This window comes from Sturnira hondurensis, unplaced genomic scaffold, assembly GCF_014824575.4.
Source record: "Sturnira hondurensis isolate 20B ecotype Veracruz unplaced genomic scaffold, ASM1482457v3 Scaffold0007208, whole genome shotgun sequence".
In the NCBI taxonomy this organism is placed as follows: Eukaryota; Metazoa; Chordata; class Mammalia; order Chiroptera; family Phyllostomidae; genus Sturnira; species Sturnira hondurensis.
Genome location: NW_028079839.1, coordinates 2,874,419 through 2,892,084, shown reverse-complemented (window position 1 = coordinate 2,892,084; position 17,666 = coordinate 2,874,419). Strand labels below are relative to the sequence as shown.

The window sequence follows — 17,666 nt, the reverse complement described above, 5'->3', positions numbered from 1 at the left end:
TGGACAGGGAGGCCCTGGCGTGCTCACACAGAAGGTCCCTCGGTGCAGCACAACCTGAGACCCTGAACAGAGGCTCTGTACTGCCTCCCTCTGGGCAGATCAGACAGCACTTCCGGAAGCTAAGACTCGGGCACACCTGACTCTCGAGTCTCAGAACTTCTTGGGGGGTGTCACCCTCCCTCTGGAACACCCCAACCCAGAGCAGGGCTGCAGCGCCAGGCTGTCACCAACCGGTAGCTCTCTTGAAGGAGCAGCTGAGTGACTAGTGCCCTTTGTGATGTTTGTTATACCCTGTAACTCTGATTCTCGATTCACAAGTTGTTCCGGAAACTAATGGGCGCCGTTGTTAATTACATTTCTTGGCCAGTGGACTTAGCGGGGGACGGCATATTTGCTGCGAGCTCACCAACATCTAAGGGATGGTGGGGGCTGATGTCCATTTCTGAGCCGTGGGCAGTAAAACTACAAGTCCAGCTGTGCCGAGGAAAATTAAGTACAGACTTCAGAAGCCTCTGGAAATCGCAACGGAGGCCGGGACCTGGGATGTCTATGAAGCGTGCAGGGGTGGGAGGGGCAGAGGGACGAGCAAGGAAGGCTGGGGAGTCAACAGCATCAGGCTAGTAAAAAAAAAGGCGAAGAGAGAATGCCACAGAAGCAATGTCACATGGCACCTGTGTGATCTCTAAAGGAAGTTCTTTACTACGGTTTTCACAAGATCTTGTCCTTGCAGACGTTCACCGCAGGGCCCCTCGGAAATGAACGGGACACTCCCAACGACAAAGAAAGCTAAGCGGGAACATTTTCACTTCTGTGCATAAAATTCACTCAAGAAAGCAGTAAACCCTTTGGAAAAGTGCTCTGAGGACAGTAAGATAAACAAAGAAACGCACACTATCTCTGGGGACATGAGTCACACGGAAGCTCCCGAGGCGAGATTGGCATGTGGGTTTTCGGGGGATGGCCTGGGGTAAGGGGTGGCCCCCGATTCCCGGTGCTCTGTCTTGGGGGAGGAGCCAAATCCTATGCCTCAGTTTCCCCATCTGTAAGTGGACGCCGAGCAGCGACCGTTGCGGGGCGCTGCAGAGGGCATTCCGGACAGGGTTGGGTGTGGCAGCTGCCCAGCGGGGCCTGGAACAAGGAACGTGCGCCAGCGCGAATGTGGGCTCCGCCAAGGACACAAACATGCCAGAGAACAAGCGCATTAACGGGCGATGGAAGGAGAGCTGCCCTAGGAAGCCGGCCTCGGAGCAAGGCTCTTAAGGAAAACCAAAGGGCCAAAAATCAAACGTCTCGAGGTAGTTTTTCAGTTTTAACCAGCTGGCTGCGAAGAAGAAATAGGCGTCTTCCAATGGCAACTGAATCAGCTGCCAAGAACAGATAGTGGGCAGTGAGAAGCGGGGGCAGAAATGACAGTGACCACGCCTGCCACGCCTGCCACCTCGGTCACTGTCCTGCCACCTTTGGGGCACTCTCTTTGGCTAGTCACGTGAACTTGGGAACCGGTCCCCGCAGAGTGTGACCCCCGTGACAGCAACGCAGAAGCTCTGCCAGTAACTGTGCCTTGACTTGGAACCAACACACGAATGCACACTCACACTGCACACACAGGCACCCACTCGTGTGTGCACACCACTCGTCTGCAGGGAACTCCGCCGGAGGCAACTCTACCCGCGGGAAGATGCGGCCAGCCTCAGAGACTCTCCATGAGGCCGCCCCGTCGGCGATTCGTGGACAGCCTGAGACACACTGCGGGCACCTAACACTCTGAGTATGGGCCGTGCCGGGGAGCCTCTCGGGCTGCGGTTGACGCGCTCTCTGAACAACGGCAGGGCAGCCTTCCTGCTCCGGGCTCACCCTCCATCGTCACCCATACAAGCGTACCCATCACCCTCCTTCCCCAGAGGATCAGCACACCTGGCTTCTCCCTCGTGGCTCCCTGTCCCTCCCTGTGGCCAGGACACATGCCTGTGTCTCTGCCACACAGCTGGGCCTGCAGAGGGGCCCAGAGGGAAAGTGCGTTGGAAGGAGACTCGACGTGGGTGGTAAATACACAGTTCACCAAGCAGATGATACCTCATAGAACTGCACACCCAAAACCTGTAATTTTATTAGCCAGTATCACTCCAATAAATTCAACAAAACTCAAAACTAAAAAGCCCACCCCAAGAAAACAGAGCAAACCTCCACCACCAGGGCAGCTCTCCAGGGCAATGGTAAAGGGCCCCCCCAAGGGTGACCCCGACAGGGAGCGGAAGAGGACGCTTGTGCTTGTGCTTTAAGTCCCTCGATTTCCAGGGGAGGACTCTGATGCTGAGAGGGAGCCAGGCGAATAACCTCAAGTTACCCCACAGGTGGAAACGCAGGCCCCCGAGGCCAGGACCCCCACTCTGGTCCCCAGGTGGGAGCCCAGTCTCCTGGCCTCCACACTCTCAGTTCTCAGCTGTTGCCTGATGTGTGTGCAAGGAGGCTTCTGCCACGTCAAGGCATGATGTGAGATGGACAACGGTCACCTGGGCTGCACCCTGACAGAGGCTGCTCAGGACGCTGTAGCATGTTGGGACAGGGAGGCGAACGCACCCCTGCCATTCTGGAGCGCAGCGTCGCCCAAGAAAGGCTGAGGCACGGGCCCCTGTAGTGATGCACTCACCCACGGAGTGGACGGGGGGCACTATCAGAGGCAAAGACACAAGGGGGAATCCAATGAAAAGCACGAGGGGACACACTGAGCATCAGTCACAATGGCTAAGAAAAAAAGCGACAACAGCGGATGCGGTGAGGACGCAGGGAGACTGGGGTGTGGGCACGAGTGGGGGTGGGGGAACGACGGCACAGCACAGCCATCCTCCAACAGCTTCTTATAAAACTGGACGGGCCGCCCCGCCCTGCAGCCCAGAGCCCGTGGGCCAGGGGAAGAGATGCGTCTGTTCACGCAGAACCTACATCTGGGTGTTCATTGCAGCTTCACCTGTAACAACCCCCAAGAGGCAACAGTGCAGACTCCTTCAACAGGACAATGGCTGACTCACTGCGGTACAGCCACACCAGGGGACATGGCTCAGCAACAAAGGGAATAAGCCTTCGATGCAACCACCTAACTGAATCTCCAGGGAATTTCACAGAGCAACAGAAGCCAACCCCTCTGACAGGCTACATACTTCCTCATAGAACATTTGCCAAACAACAAAACTGTACAAATGGAGATGAAATTAGCAGCTACCAGGGATCGGAGAGGGTGTGGTGGCCGGGAGAGTGGGCAACGAGGGGCCCACAGGGTGACGGAAACGGCTTGGGTTCTCGCTGTGATGGATTCAAGAACGAACAACACGTGTAAAATTGGGGACAGTGAGTGAAGTCCGGGGACTGTGTCAGCGACACTTCCTGGTTGAGGCTCCGTGTGATCGTTTCACAGCGGGTTTGTCACCCAGGGAACTGACATCAGACAGGCACAACCCCCTCGCTGCGTCACCTATTACCTGACCACCTGTGGCCCTCCAGTGATCTCCATCACAACCGCAGTGCAAAAGAAGGAAGCAAGAGGCAAATAGCAACTTCTTCTCGAAATCGCAGGTGACTAGGAACACAGTGACCAGCGCTGGTGCCCATGGAAATTAAAAAAGCCAACGGCTGGGAAATGCCCCAGCAGCCCTCACAGGGAGATGACAAACACCAGTTTAATATTTAATAACTATGGAGAAAATGCTCATGAGTCTTTTGAAGCCAAAATACGAGAAATGCAAACACCTTCCAGAAACCTAGCAGAGAGCTGAGGATCACTTTGGCTAGCAAACGTGCCTGGTTAAAATTAGACGGCAGGTGGAGGCGAACAGGAGCCCCGCCCTTGACAAAGACTAAGGGGGTGGGGCGTTCATGTTCAGGTTCGTCTTCCTTGGGGCAAAGCCCATGTTCGGAAACCACCCAACGGCCAGGTCCATTTGTCCAAGTAACCATTTGCCTGACAGAGGGGAACACATGTCCTTTGGGGAGAGTCCGTGGTAACCAGGGCACCACCATGCCCCGCCCCCTCTGCTGGTGCGGTCCAGGGCCGCGGGGCTTGCAGTACTCACTTGTTCTGCATCATGTTCATGATCACCCAGTCGGACGGGTAGACGTTCTTTCCAATGAGGTTCTTGAACATGATGAATGTTTCCATCAGGAAGTCCTGAAATGAAACCACATGTTGGAACGGCCCACTGAGAATAAGGGGAAAACCAGCCCCCCCCTCGGGTGCCGAGATTCCGGATGACCTTGTGTTTGTTAACTCAGCAGGAGCTCTCTGAGCAGGGGTGGTGCTGCGACTCACAGGTGCGTGGTGTGGCTTCTGCCCTCCTGTTCGCCGGGGCCCCTCCCCCCCGCACCCCCCACCCCCCCCCGGAGAACTCTTCCAAGGGTGTGTTTCCAAACAGACCCTGGGCATGTCTTTTCCATGTTCATAAAGAATTAAGTCCCCAAAGAGTACAAATACGTAGCCATACATTTCCTGCTTCTAGAAAAATGTATTTTTACACACATAACACGCAGATTATAGTAATAATACTTCTTATATTTACTGTAAGAACAGGCCCTATCCAGTTGAATGTGGGTTTTATTATCCATTCCTTTTTCTTATACAATTGAGCAAATAAAAGGCTCAAAGAGGAAGTCCCGCCCATCTGCACAGACCCCGCCACCATGAACTACCGGAGCACATGCCCGCACTGCCAGACTCTCCCTACAGCCGCGACATCCCTGTAAGCTACTCAGCGGTGCCTCTGCTGCCTGGCTGGTGGTCCCCCACGCACAGGGTGGCAAGCCACTGTCCCACCCAGCTCCCACGCTAGGACTGCATCTGGTATTTCCTGGGTGCCTGTCGGAATTAGGAGAATGCCTGGAATCTCACAGCAGGGCACTCGTCCCGAGCTAACCCCAACAAAATGAGTGGCTATTCAAAAACTACACCTCCCACGGGCCCGCATGTGCCCTCCAGATCGGGAGGGCAGGGAGAAAGGCGCCTGAGAGCTCCCCGAGAGCAGCGAGGCCACAGGCAGAGATCGCCAAACAAGCACCCAGTTCTCATTTATGTAATCGACTGCACCATAATTAGGTGCAGTGCCTGCGGAGACCGGGGCGGTGAGCGGAATTTCAATGGCCAAGAAAGCCATTCCCAGCACAGAGCTCTGAGGATTGCCTGCCAAGAGGCACAGGTGAGACGTGATGGCCACAGTGAGCGCAGGTCCGACGTGAAGACACCTCCGCAACCTCGGTACCAATGCCAGGCCCCTCCCCCACCATAAGAACTCAAGGAGCAACTGTGATCAGCACGCCGTGAAGGAGAACTCAGGGGCGTCGGCCAAGTCAAGAGGGAAAAGCCAGCCCAGCGTCCAGATCCTGTGCACAGAGCTCTGCCCCCAGGCCTTCAGGCTGCAGCGTGCCGGGCACCCCAGTGCAACGCGACAGGAAAAGCTTCTCTCCCCGATTCAGTACCCACGTTCCTAGTTTCCCACTTTGTCAAGAGTTCCACATTTTAATGACCAGTTTGCATATTTCACCGGCTGAGTGCTGTAATTTAGTCACATCTCAATTTGCATGAAATTGCTGGCTTTCTTGCTGATCACTCCTCAAAGCCTAATAATCGAGACACGGGGTCTGGTGTTTATTATTCCGGAAGAGACGCTGATTCCCCCCACTCCTGCTTTCTCCCCGGGAAGCGCGGCCTGCACCTCATCAGCATGGCTCAGCTGTGAGGAGCGGGCGCTTCCTGAACCAACGGAACGCCGCGCATTGTGGGAGAGGAGGCTTTGCAAGGCTTCCTAGCCGGGCTGCATAATTCGCTGGCCGTGGGCACGGTCGGTCCCCACCCTCGCACTCGCCCGGAACGGCGAATGCAGCCCAACGCGCTGCACAGCCCTGGCATTTCCAGGTCGATCGGGGGAGAAGGAGGGCTAGCAGGAGAGGTTCGGGGAAAGCTGTCGTTTTTCAGTGTCACGCCGGCTCTGCTGCATTTCTCAGTCTGATCCCTCAGAGCACGTGCCACATGCTAAGCGGGTTGCCCCGACAACAGCCGTCAACGTATCCTGCAAACCCAGGGCTTCTGTCCACCCCTCTCCCCACCAACTTGAAGAAATGGCCGTCCTCTCTCACCTCAACTGCCAGAGGGGCCTCCCAGCCTATCCCCCTCCGGCCACTCTCATCCCTCTTGGTCCTTCCACATCACCCAGAGGGACCTCTTCACGTGGCAGGCCTCGTCAAGGAAGCTGCTCTCTCCCCAACTCCCACTTGCCCCACGTGTCCAGAGGCTTCCCAGCACATGCAGGGCGACGTGACGTGACTCTCAGAAGTAGGAAGTCCCCGCTCTGCTACGTCACTTTTAGACAAGGACCCTCCGTGGGTGCTAACCTCGTCAGGTGACAGACCGCTACAGGTAGAGGCGCTGCCCGCTTCCTGTCGATGCCAGAGCGTCGCCCAAAGAGGACATGGCCATTGCCACGGAGCCTGTTCACGACGGGACGACTGGCAGGGGCCCCCTTCAGCCAAGGGGCCAAGCTTGTCACCATCCGTGGTGGTCGGCATGGTGCTTCCACCTTTCCGTGGACACAACCAGGCAGAACTCTGACAAAAGGACGACCTGAATTTTAGACACAGCTTCCTGTTTGCAGCACACACGGAGGACGGAGCAACGCATCGGAAGATGTTACAGGGCAGCACCCCAAAATTCAGGAGTGAGACGTCGTCTGCAAAACCAATGCCGTGGTGTCTTCCGAAACGCGGTGCAAAAACGGGGTCCAAAAATGGGGTGCAAAAACGAGAAAAACGAGGTGACGGGCTGGCTGCAGGAGGAGAGAGATGAGAGGCGCCACAGGCAGTGCAGTGACCGGGTCTGGACCGGGCCTGCTTTGGGAAGCCCCGACGGGAAGACGAGGAGAACTGGGGAGAGCGCACACCTGAGCGTGTCCGGGAGGAGGGCAGGCCCGTTAGGGTCTGGAAGGGCCGAGGGAGGGGTCTGGTGCCTGAGAAATGTCTGTTGCGCCGCTCAGGGGGGAGGCCCCCCGCTCACCCACTGGGGACTGGGCTGTGCGGACACAGAGAAGCCCCAGGAGCCAATCGGGCGAGCGGCTCACAGCTGAGGGCTCAGGAGGCGGGAGGAATGGCTCTCTCTGTGCTGTCCTTTCAGCTTCCCCATGTCGGCGACCGTCTGTGATAAATACTCGGGCGAAGGAGATCAAGGAGAACCGGAGAACCGCCAGGAGACCAACCACGGTATCCACGCCAATGCTGCGGTTTGGACGGCAAGTGTCACTAACGGGCCATTGTTTTGTTTGACGCTGCTACTAGGAGAGAGTGGGCCAAGGCCACGCGCACCTCTCTGCGTTGTGTGTACAACTGCATGCGCCAACTGTTCTCCAAAGAGTTTTTTACTCAGAGAGTAAATGCCCTAAAACAACTTTAAAACGATGACTGGAAAAACAGCAATGATCGACACGCACAGCTGAGGACTAGCGGGCGAAGGGCAGGAAGCTTCTCAGTGCAGCCTGCAGGGGCCAGGGGCATGGATGGCACCACCCCTGTCCAGGGGGAACCTGGGGGACTCGCTGCCCCTCCTCAGCTGGCTCTTCCCTCCTCTTCCTCAATACTCCACAATCCCCTCCATTGCAAAGAAGGCTCCCTGGCCCTGGGATGCAGTGCAGCCTGTCTCCTTTCCAAGGACCTGCCTTCGCAGCACAGGTGATCTGGATAAGCTGGAAGGGCCCCTGCATTGCTGTGCAGGTCTCCTCCAGATAGCAGGGCCAGGGGGCCAGGCTGCCCCCCCCAGCACACCCTCTGCCGTGCAGACGCAGACTCAGTGTCCATCTGAGCTCCCTGTGGAAGGAGTGTGCAACCCCAGGCAAGTCGTTCGGGGTGCAGAGCCTGCGTCAAAGCTTCACGTACCAGGAAATGGTCACGAGGAATAAAAGAACAGATGTTCCGCCCGAGGCGCCTCCTCCCACTCCCGACACACTCCCCCCAGGCTGCAAATCGCCCTTGGGTGGCTGTCCCCGTGGAACTCAAGGCTAAGACCAGGGACGCCACAGCAGAGCACCTCCTAGGCCAGGACAGTCAGCAACAAGCACTGTGGCTCACCACTTCCCAGGTGTGAAGGGCACCCTGGGCCATCCCGGAACAGGCTGACTGGGGCAGACAAGGTGGGAAAGCACGGGCGGACCTGGTGAGACCCCGGTGGTGCCAGGGAGAGGTTCTTGGAAGGGGTGGGACCGAAGCTACCCCTTCCCAGAGGGGTGCCTCTGCAGCGTGACTCTCTGTCCTGGGTCAGTTCTCCTGCCTCAGGTCGTGCCTTAGGCTCTCACCGTCTTCGGGTCCGCAGGGCTATTTCAGAGACGAAGGGGAACAGCCCTGTGGCGAGTGACTTCGGTGTTGGTAACAACGGTTTGTCTGTGTGGGGATGACCCACCTGCCCGAAAAAGGGCTGGACCGGTAGCCCCAAAGTACTGCAGGTCACAAGGATGTAGCCTGAGACCTCGGCTGAGGCCCGTTCGCAGGCTGGAACAGGAACTGACTTCCAGCAACAAGACACAAAATGATCTTTCTTTTTGCGGTCCGTTGTCAGAGCAGAAGACAGTCAAACGCTCTCTGTGAACAGTCAATGGGAGGGAACCCACTTACAAAGTTCTGATAGACCAACGACAATAAAAACAGTTCACCGTCCTGCGGTATGAACTTGTGATATCCAAACCACAAATGGCATTTGGTTACGGAAATCCAATTGCCTGCAAATAATTGATTTTCAGAACTGCTGCGTCTGAGGAGAAACAGCCCTTGGGAAATCAGGACGCAACCTGTAGGAAACGTCTGCCCGTCTGCTCCGCGTGTGCAGAGAACGCTCCGGAATCCAGCACACCCCAGCGCTTTCCGAGCACCATGCCGCACAGTTGCCCTGCACGTCCCTGTCCTGAGTGCCAGCTCCCAGAGGGGACCAAGTGTTTTTAACCCTTTGCAGGCGTGGGCTTTGCTGGCGTGGGCTTTGCTGGCGTGATCAGTCCTGGCATTTCAGGGTGCGCGATGCCACTCCTTGCACGGACGGCACTGTGCAGCCTGGCATTGCTCCTGTGGGTTCAGCTGCAGCTCTGCTCCGACCGCGCGGGGCCGAGGGCTCCTGTGAGGTTTCAGTGGAGGCTTTCCGTGGCACACACACCGAACGGGATGTCAGTCACCAGACCCAGTGTGACACATACTACAGGGACAAGCATACCCTACTCCAAGTGGCTCATCCGTGTTTTAAAAAAAACTGACCACAGATACACAAATATACACCCATTCTTGTTTCTGAATTTTTAAAAGAAAACCTATGATTTTAAGGGAGAGACCCATTTTGGTTTTATTTAGAAGTGTAAACATAAAAACATCACAAAGAAATAGACTGTGGCAACAATTAATAAGGAACTTTTTTTCTTACAAGTAAATCCTTCAGAACAAAACCATAAAACGCAGCCTCCTCTTCCCAGCCCTCAATCAGACAATGGAAGGTGCCGCGGAGCCTGCTGTGGGGACCGGGGTCTTTGCTGTATTCGACGGGGGCCTCGGACACAGAGCCCGTGTCACCAGACTTCAGGTCAGCATCGAATCAGCATCTCTGCCCACAAGCCTGGCTGCTGCCTCGTGGGGGACACCTGGCGTGTGACCGTGTGATGGCAGGGTGCTGGTGGGGGACTCCTGAGTGATCAGTTCCCTTCTAGCACGATTCTCCCGCCCAGGGGTTTTGGGGACACTCTAGGCCTAGGTGGAGAGGTGTGTGCGACGAGCTTCCGTGACTGCTGCGCATCGGTAACGCAGAGCAATTTAAGGCCGCAAGGGCTGCACGCCTTCTGCTGTCAAAGGCCAATCACCTGCCAGGGGACTGAGTGAGAGGCTCTTCGTGGGCACCACCTCCGCGTCTGCAAGGACCCCAAAGCACAGGAGGAAGCTGTGACCGGGCAGGAAGGGGGTTTCTCCGGATTTACACCCAAAGTCACTCCCCTCTTGGGGGCACGAGAGGCAAGGCTGCACGTCTGGACCCTCATCATGGACACACGGCCCGTCAGGCCCAGGCCCACGGCCCCTCCGGCCCAGGGCAGGCCAGCCCCCTGCGAAATGGTCCTGTAAACGGAAGTGTCAACCCCGGTGTCTGGCCTGCACTGCTGGCCCCAAAACACGGCCGAGGGGAAGGCGCCGGAGTAACACTCACCACAACGTCAGTCCTCATTTTCCCAAAGGTCTTGATCAAATGGGCGTAATGATAGTCCTCCATTTGTCGCAGGATAGCGGTCATACAAGCCACGAAGTTTCCCTGTAAACGAATCGGAAGGACAATTAGGCGGGGGGATGAACAAACTCTAGAAAAAAAGCTGCTGCCAACCAGGAGTCCGGGCGGGAAGCCGGCAGCAGGAAGCCGTGACAGCCATCACCCTGCCGGCCAGCTTAGTGACGGGTCCCGCCAACCTCACGGCCTTCCTTTCACCCTCTTCCCTTCTCGCCACTGCATTCAATTAAATGCTTCCTGACTCAGGGTTGTCCAGGCCAGAAAAACAAGCTTCGAATATTTCCGTATTCTATACGCAAAAATCAAAGACAGGATTGAAATCCCCACCACTTATATCATGAAAAGTTGCTGTCTATGTTACTGGCAAAATGTGGGGGAGCCCTTCCCCCCCAGCCCCTGGCAAAGATAGGCTTCTTCCCTCTCGGAAATCTGCCTGCGTCCCCCTGGGCCACTGCAGAGGCCGTCACCCTGACACCACAGCAAACAACGGCCAAGTCCCCTTAACGAGAATAGTGAGAGACGCACTGGATGTAAAGGGGGGAGACAGGGATTTCTCCCAGTGGACGGAGCTGGGGAGGGAGGACAGGGAGGACAAAGGAAACTGACACACAAAATCGAGGCCGGGAGAAGGAAGGAAGAGGCCGATGCAGTTAGCAGATGGGGGTGGCCAGCACATGTGTGACTGAGTGTGCACACGTTTGCCTGTGTACGTGTGCAGATCTGTGCACGTGCCGGTGTGCACAGGTCTGTACAGGCGCATGTCTGTGTGTGCAGGTATGTGTGTGTGTCTGTGTGTGCAAAACTATGTGTGTGTTTCTGTGTGTGCAGGCCTATGCGTTTGTACAGGACTGTGTCATGTGCCTGTGAGTGGGTCTGTGGGTGTGCATATGGGTATACGTGTCAGCGTATGTGCGCGTTGAAGGGGTCTGTTCGAACGGTGGGCGGGTGGCTGACCAGTGCTGCTGCCGTTGACCACAATGTGTCACTTTTAGGCTCATGGCTAACTCTTAAAAGCTTCCTCGCCCTACCTTACTTCCCCCTAAATTAATGACGTTTTAAGAAACACAGCACATATACTCTCATTAGGCCAGTACAAATATGGTAAAATTATACGATGAGACACACTTCAGACATGCCCCTAATCCTGCCCTAGTACACGAGTTCCCAAACTGCATTCTTTCACAAATTCTACTTTTATATGCCATAGATTCTAATGTCTAAATGTCTTTTGTACTAACCTGAAATTCACTCTCTGTAGTGGAATGTTAAAGTCCAATATTGTCCCAATTCCTTTTCTATCTACAGTATACGTACAGGCTTCCAAACGAGCCCTTGAAGGGTGCGTTATGTAAACTGAACTAATACAATAACGATAACATGGCACCTTCCACTGGCCCAGCAATGTGCATTATTGCTGAGTGGTGAGCACTGCTCAGATTAGGAGTCGAAGGTGGGGTTCGGGGAGAGCACTGCATCACGCTTGCTCGCCACCAGAGGAGTGCGTTGCAGAGTGGCCAAATGCCTATTTCTGAATACCAACTTTTGGAATAGATAAATATTGGGTGTCCCGTTGGGCTCGAGTTGCGGACTGTGCATCTTCATCGCGCTGCCGGGGGCCACCTTTTGGGTCACAGTTACAAGGCCACCAGGACTGTGGCCCTTCTTCAGTCACACCCGACTCTCTCCTCTGGCCCTGTCCGATGGGCAGTGGGCCCGGGCTGACGCACGGACGCTCCCCTCGGGATGAGCAGACAGCGCCAAGGCGGTGCCCAGAGCTGAGCTCATTCTTTCCCTCCTATCCAGCTGCATGATTTGGTTCTGAGGGAGCTGAGGCCGGCAGGAGGTGGGGGGCCCTCGCCCACACTGCTGCAGTCACAGACAGCGTGGGAAGGGGAAGAGGAAAGGAGAGAAAAGGCCACCAAAGACCATGCCTGCCTTCCATGCAGACAGAGCCAGCTGAGACCTGACCCCCCCCCCGCCCCCGCCGAGAGGGGCTTTTCCAGAGCAGGAAGAGGTCTGTAGGGGCCCCAGCGACCTCGTACGGGCTCACGTTCACCTTCTGCAGGTCACAGGAGTTAAACAATGGCAACCAACACACCAGAATCCCCTAAGGCATGAAGCCAGCTATGTCTAATCAGAAGCAATATACCTGAAGTGCTGACCTGGAAATATCAAGTTCAAAGTAGAACAGCAAGACCTCAGAGCAGTGCGGAGAACACTTAAGGGCGTGGGTGCTGAGTGGCGTTAATGAGAAAGTCCAGTCCTTCAGGAGTCTGCTTGCTCGAGTGACGCGGACATGCTTAATTTGGGGAGCAGACTGCCGTGTCAAACCAAAAAACTCAGGCGAGGCAAAAGGTGGGGAAGCTGATGCAATGCAGAAAATAAAAACCTAAAGATAATGGAGGAATTTCCATAACGCAAGTCCCAGGAGCTCGTAAATGGCCACTCGGGACGTCCTCGCTGCAGATGAGAATGTCGGAGAAGAGGCGACCAGAGCTCCTAATGTAACAAGGAGGGGCTCATGGAAGTGTCCCCAGCAGGGGACAGAGACAGGGCCTCACGTGGGTCAGAGGTCCACAGACCAGGGGGCACAAATGTGCCCTTTACTTCCCCTCAGGAAGTGTTCCAGAAGTAATGTATACATTCAGCCTTTCTCAGAAGGAGCGCATCTTGTTATTTCAGCTCTTTTCTAACCTGAGACTTTGAACCCCACTAGAAAAGGGGCAACATGTCTACTAAACTTCACGGAAATGCAAAGCCCCCAGTTCCTCTGGAATGGAGTCCATCCACGGTGCACCCTTATTTTTATAGTGAGAACATTTTTAGAGAGAAATTCATGAAACGTTATTGCTCCCATGAACCCACGCGGGCTTCCGAGGGCAGGGAACTTGGCAGTGATGGAAGCTGTGTTGAAGCCAGTTACGCACTAGAAACAGAAATGGGGAGAACGGTGGAACGGAAGGCATATTCTGCAGGCTCAGAAAAGAATCACTATTCTGTGCCTTGTAACGATTTACTTGAAACACATTTAGAAGTCAAATGAAGCTATTACATTAAACATCGGCAGGACGGCGGCAGCTTGGTGGGTGGGGAGGAGCCGGAATTCCTCCTGGGACGGGAGCCTGGGGCCCGGGGTCCAGCCCTAGGAACTGAGCAAAAATGAGTCACCAAAAATAAGACATATTCCTTGAGACTTCAAAGGGATGCAAAACGGGGGCAGGGAAGGCAGGGTACTGCTGCAGAAGATTTAAAATTCAGGACATAGAACGCCTGATACACAAAAAAATGTGAACGTCGTTAGTAATCAAAGATAAAAATGATGGATCGTTATTTGCTTGCCAAAAGAGCAAAGATGTATTTAAGTGATGAGAACGTCGGCGAGGGTGCAAGGGGGTGGGCGCACTCACATGACGCTGGTGGGCGCAGAAATTGCTATAACCTTTTTAAAGTGATTTAGCAATCGGTTTGAAAAGTCTTGGAAAAATACTCTGGAGTTCTTCTTGGAACAATCCACCGAAGGTAGTAATTCAAAATCGGAAACTGTATGCCCAGGGCTGTCTATCGCTTCTCTAAACACCTGTAAGTGTTCGGAAGCCAGAGGCTGGGAAAAAACACAGTGCTATTTTGTAGGACTGCGAGATTCAACACTGAAGAGCAACGCAACCCGAGTCTCAGCTAAACACAGAAAACTAAGGAGGTCCCCAGCACGGCACTGGAAATAACTGCACGGGACACTCATCTCCTCAATGTATGTGCAGTTACCTGGAGTTCAAACTGAACTGGGTGTCTTGTAGTTTTATTTGCTAAATCAGGCAACCACACTACAGTGCAATGCTGAAATATAATGCAAAGATTAAAACACTGAATATTGACCATGAGATATTTTGATAACATGAGGAAACACCAGAAGAACAAAACTGGAGATAGATAGATAGATAGATAGATAGATAGATAAGGGACGAGGTCTATCCAGAAAAAGTCCAGCCATTGCTAATATAATGAGAATAGTTTGTGCAACATCGATGTCACCTGGCAGCCTAGGAGAGTGGACTGGAACGCACATGCGTGAACAAGGACGACTTCACTGTAAAAGTCAGTGGGGGCCGTATTTGCTGCTGAGTGAGCATGTGTACTGTGTGGCTGTCGCACAAAATGAGTGAACAGAGCCATGAATCTGCATCCAATTTTACATTAAGCTTGAACATTCCTCCATGGAAACTATTCGGATGATTCAGAAGGCCACAGCTATGGGCAACTGGTGATTGGCAGCTTCATCATGACAATGTACCCACTCATGTTTCATGTCTCATGCAAAGATTTCTGGTGAAACATCAAATCACCTGGTGACTCAGACCCCTACAGCCCAGATTTGGTGCCCTTTGACTTCTGGCTTTTCCCGAAATTAAAATCACTTTTGAAAGGAAAGAGATTTCAGCCTGCTGATGAGATTCAGCAAAGTAGGATGGCACAGCTGATGGTGACTGAGAGAACTGGGTGAGGTCCCAAGGTGCCTACTTTGACATTGTCCTATGTACATTGTTTCTCGTGTCTTGTATCCTCTTCAATAAATGTTTTTATTTTTCAAATTACATGGCTGGATACCTTCTGGACAAACCGTGTGTGTGTGTGTGTGTGTGTGTGCGCGCACGTATATATAAAAGCAGGTTGGTGTATGACTTGGTGAATTCTGAATGGCTCCCATTTCAGGGAGAGACACACCAGAGGACCGATGCTGTGCAGTGACATTCAGAGAAGTGGAATGCAGGCCAAGGGAATGGAGGTGATGCTCACGTCTGCCACTTAACAGGTAGAAGTGACAAGAAATAAACACGCACGGCTGAGTGCTCGGTACGCAGAAGAAGAAAGGCCCGGCGACCACCAGGCTTCCCTGTCCTGACGGTGACGTGCTTTGGGTTCTGCTGCTGCGCTGGCCCAGGTGTTTCTCATGCTGCTCATTCAGTACTTGACTCAGCACAGGACACAAGACAAAGGCCGCACCGGGGTCTGTCGTTAAAACTGAGGTTCTTAGGAAAATGAGCATTTGCTCCTTCATCTGAACTTACTGGGTCTGCCCCAGAAAAACAACTTGTGGTGGAACTGAGAACTGGGCTTCGTTCCTCTTCCTGTTTAAAGATAAATTCAGCCCATGATGGCTTTGTCCAAGGCAGTGTTGATTTTTACACATTCAATTTCCAGGATACCAAGATCCCTTATTTTATAAAGAACCATAAACTTTTTAAATGTTTAAAAAAATACACTACATTTCCAGCCAAGATGGAGGCATACGTGGAAATACTGTACCTCCTCGCACAACCAAGTTTAACGACAACAAAGATTTAGAAACCAGAATGCAACCAAAACAGACAGAAAATTGAACTGTACCGAAGTCCGACAACAACGAAGCATTCATCCAGACCAGTAAGAGGGGCAGAGTCAGCGGCAGGTGGAGGGGTCCCAGTAGGAAAAAATGGCCAGACCGACCTAGGTGAGCAGGTCGTGGTTGGAGGATCCCAGGCGTGGGGTGGCAACGGGCAGACCCAGTGAGGGCGCAAAGTGGAGGGCCGACCGCGGTCACACATTCATGTGCAGATAAACCAGGTGAAAAAACGAACAGTGAGACCATGCAACAACACAGGGCCCCAGTGCTGGGAAATAAAGCCTCAAAGCACCAATTGGAAAAACTTTCAGGGGTCGAGGTGCCCGAGAAAGGGGTCCAGACTCATAGGAGAGTTTGTTGGAGAGACGCACAGGGTCCTGGAGGGTGCACAAGCCCACCCACCCAGGAACCAGCACCAGAAGGGCCACATTTGCTTGTGGGAAGCAACAGAGGGCACTGAAATCCAAGAGAGAGAGAGCGCGGCAAAGACGCCATTTCTCATTCTCTGACCCCGCCCCAACATACAGCATCACAACCCAGCGACGTGGGTCACCCCGCCCTGGTGAGCACCTAAGGCTCCGCCCCTCATACGTAACAGGTGCCAACAGACCAAAACATTATGGCTCAAGAAGAACAGCTCAAAGCCCGAGAGCCAATACTACTAAGAGACTAAAAGATAGTCAACCTATCAGATGTGCAGTTCAAAACACTGGTGATCAGGATGCTCACAGAACTGGTTGATTTTATTCATAAATTAGATGAAAAAAATGAAGGCTACACTAAGTGAAATGAACCAAAATGCACAGGGAACCAATAATGATGGAAAGGAAACTGGGACTCAAATCAATGGAGTGGACCAGAAGGAAGAAACATCCAACCAGAAAAGAATGAAGAAATGAGAATTCAAAAAAATGAGGAGAGGCTTAGGAACCTCCAGGACATCTTTAAACACTCCAACATTCAAATTATAGGGGTACCAGAAGCGGAAGAAGGACAGCCACGAGTGGAAAACTTATCTGAACAAATAATAAAGGAGAACTTCCCCGGTCTGGCAAAGGAAATAGACTTCCAGGAAATCCAGGAAGCTCAGAGAGTCCCAAAGAAGTTGGACCCAAGAAGGAACACACCAAGGCACATCAGAATTACATTAGCCAAGATGAAAATGAAGGAGAGAATTCTAGAAGCAGCAAGAGATAAGGGGACAGTCACTTACAAAGGAGTTCCCATCAGACTGTCAGTAGATTTCTCAAAAGAGACCTTACAGGCAAGAAGGGGCTGGAAGGAAGTATTCCAAGTCATGAAATCCAAAGACCTACAGCCAAAATTGCTCTATCCAGCAAAGCTTTCATTTAGGATGGAAGGGCAGATAAAGTGCTTCTCAGATAAGGTCAAGCTCAAGAAGTTCATCATTACTATTTCATCATATGAAATGTTAAAGGGGCTTATCTAAGAAAAAGAAGATTAAAAATATGAACAGTGAAAGGACAGCAAGCTCAAAGTTATAACAAAAGCAAACTAAGAGGACAGCTAGATCAGGAGCGGAGCCACAGAAATGGAGATCACATGGAGGGTTAGCAACAGGGGAGCGGGAGGAGGAGAAGGGGGGAGAAGGCACAGAGAATAAGTAGCATAGATGGTAGGTAGAAAATAGGGGGAGGGCAATAGTAGTGTGGGAAATGTAGAAGCTAAAGAGCTTGTGACACATGGACATGAACTAAAGGGGGGATGTGGGTGGGAGGGGGGAAATGGGACAACTGTAATGGCATAACCAATAAAATACATTAAAAATAAACTACAAGGAATTAAAAACAGTATGGGCTGGTCACCTACACTAATGTCATCTATTAGCTTTTTTCAACTCCTAGCAACAAAATTAAATCTAAAATTTAAATTAAGTGTTTGGTCGATTCCATGGAGTCCTAGTATTTTCTGTCATTGCAGACACTGTCGGGGAAGAAATCTAATCTTAAAGCAAAATCAATGACAAATTCACAGTGGCAGTCATTGTAGGGAGACGTCTGT

General features: G+C 53.0%; 1 protein-coding gene across 2 annotated transcripts in view; it reads right to left on the bottom strand.

Annotated features, from left to right (window-relative positions):
- DOCK1 (dedicator of cytokinesis 1) overlaps nt 1–17,666 on the bottom strand; it is a 377,799-nt gene that overhangs the window by 124,647 nt on the left and 235,486 nt on the right. For both annotated transcript variants that reach the window (XM_037051192.1, XM_037051193.1), the window contains exons 28-29: nt 10,193–10,294; nt 4,065–4,159 (exon numbers count right to left, since the gene is read on the bottom strand). In XM_037051192.1, the coding sequence (XP_036907087.1) occupies nt 4,065–4,159; nt 10,193–10,294 (197 nt within the window). The remainder of the gene's footprint in view (nt 1–4,064; nt 4,160–10,192; nt 10,295–17,666) is intronic.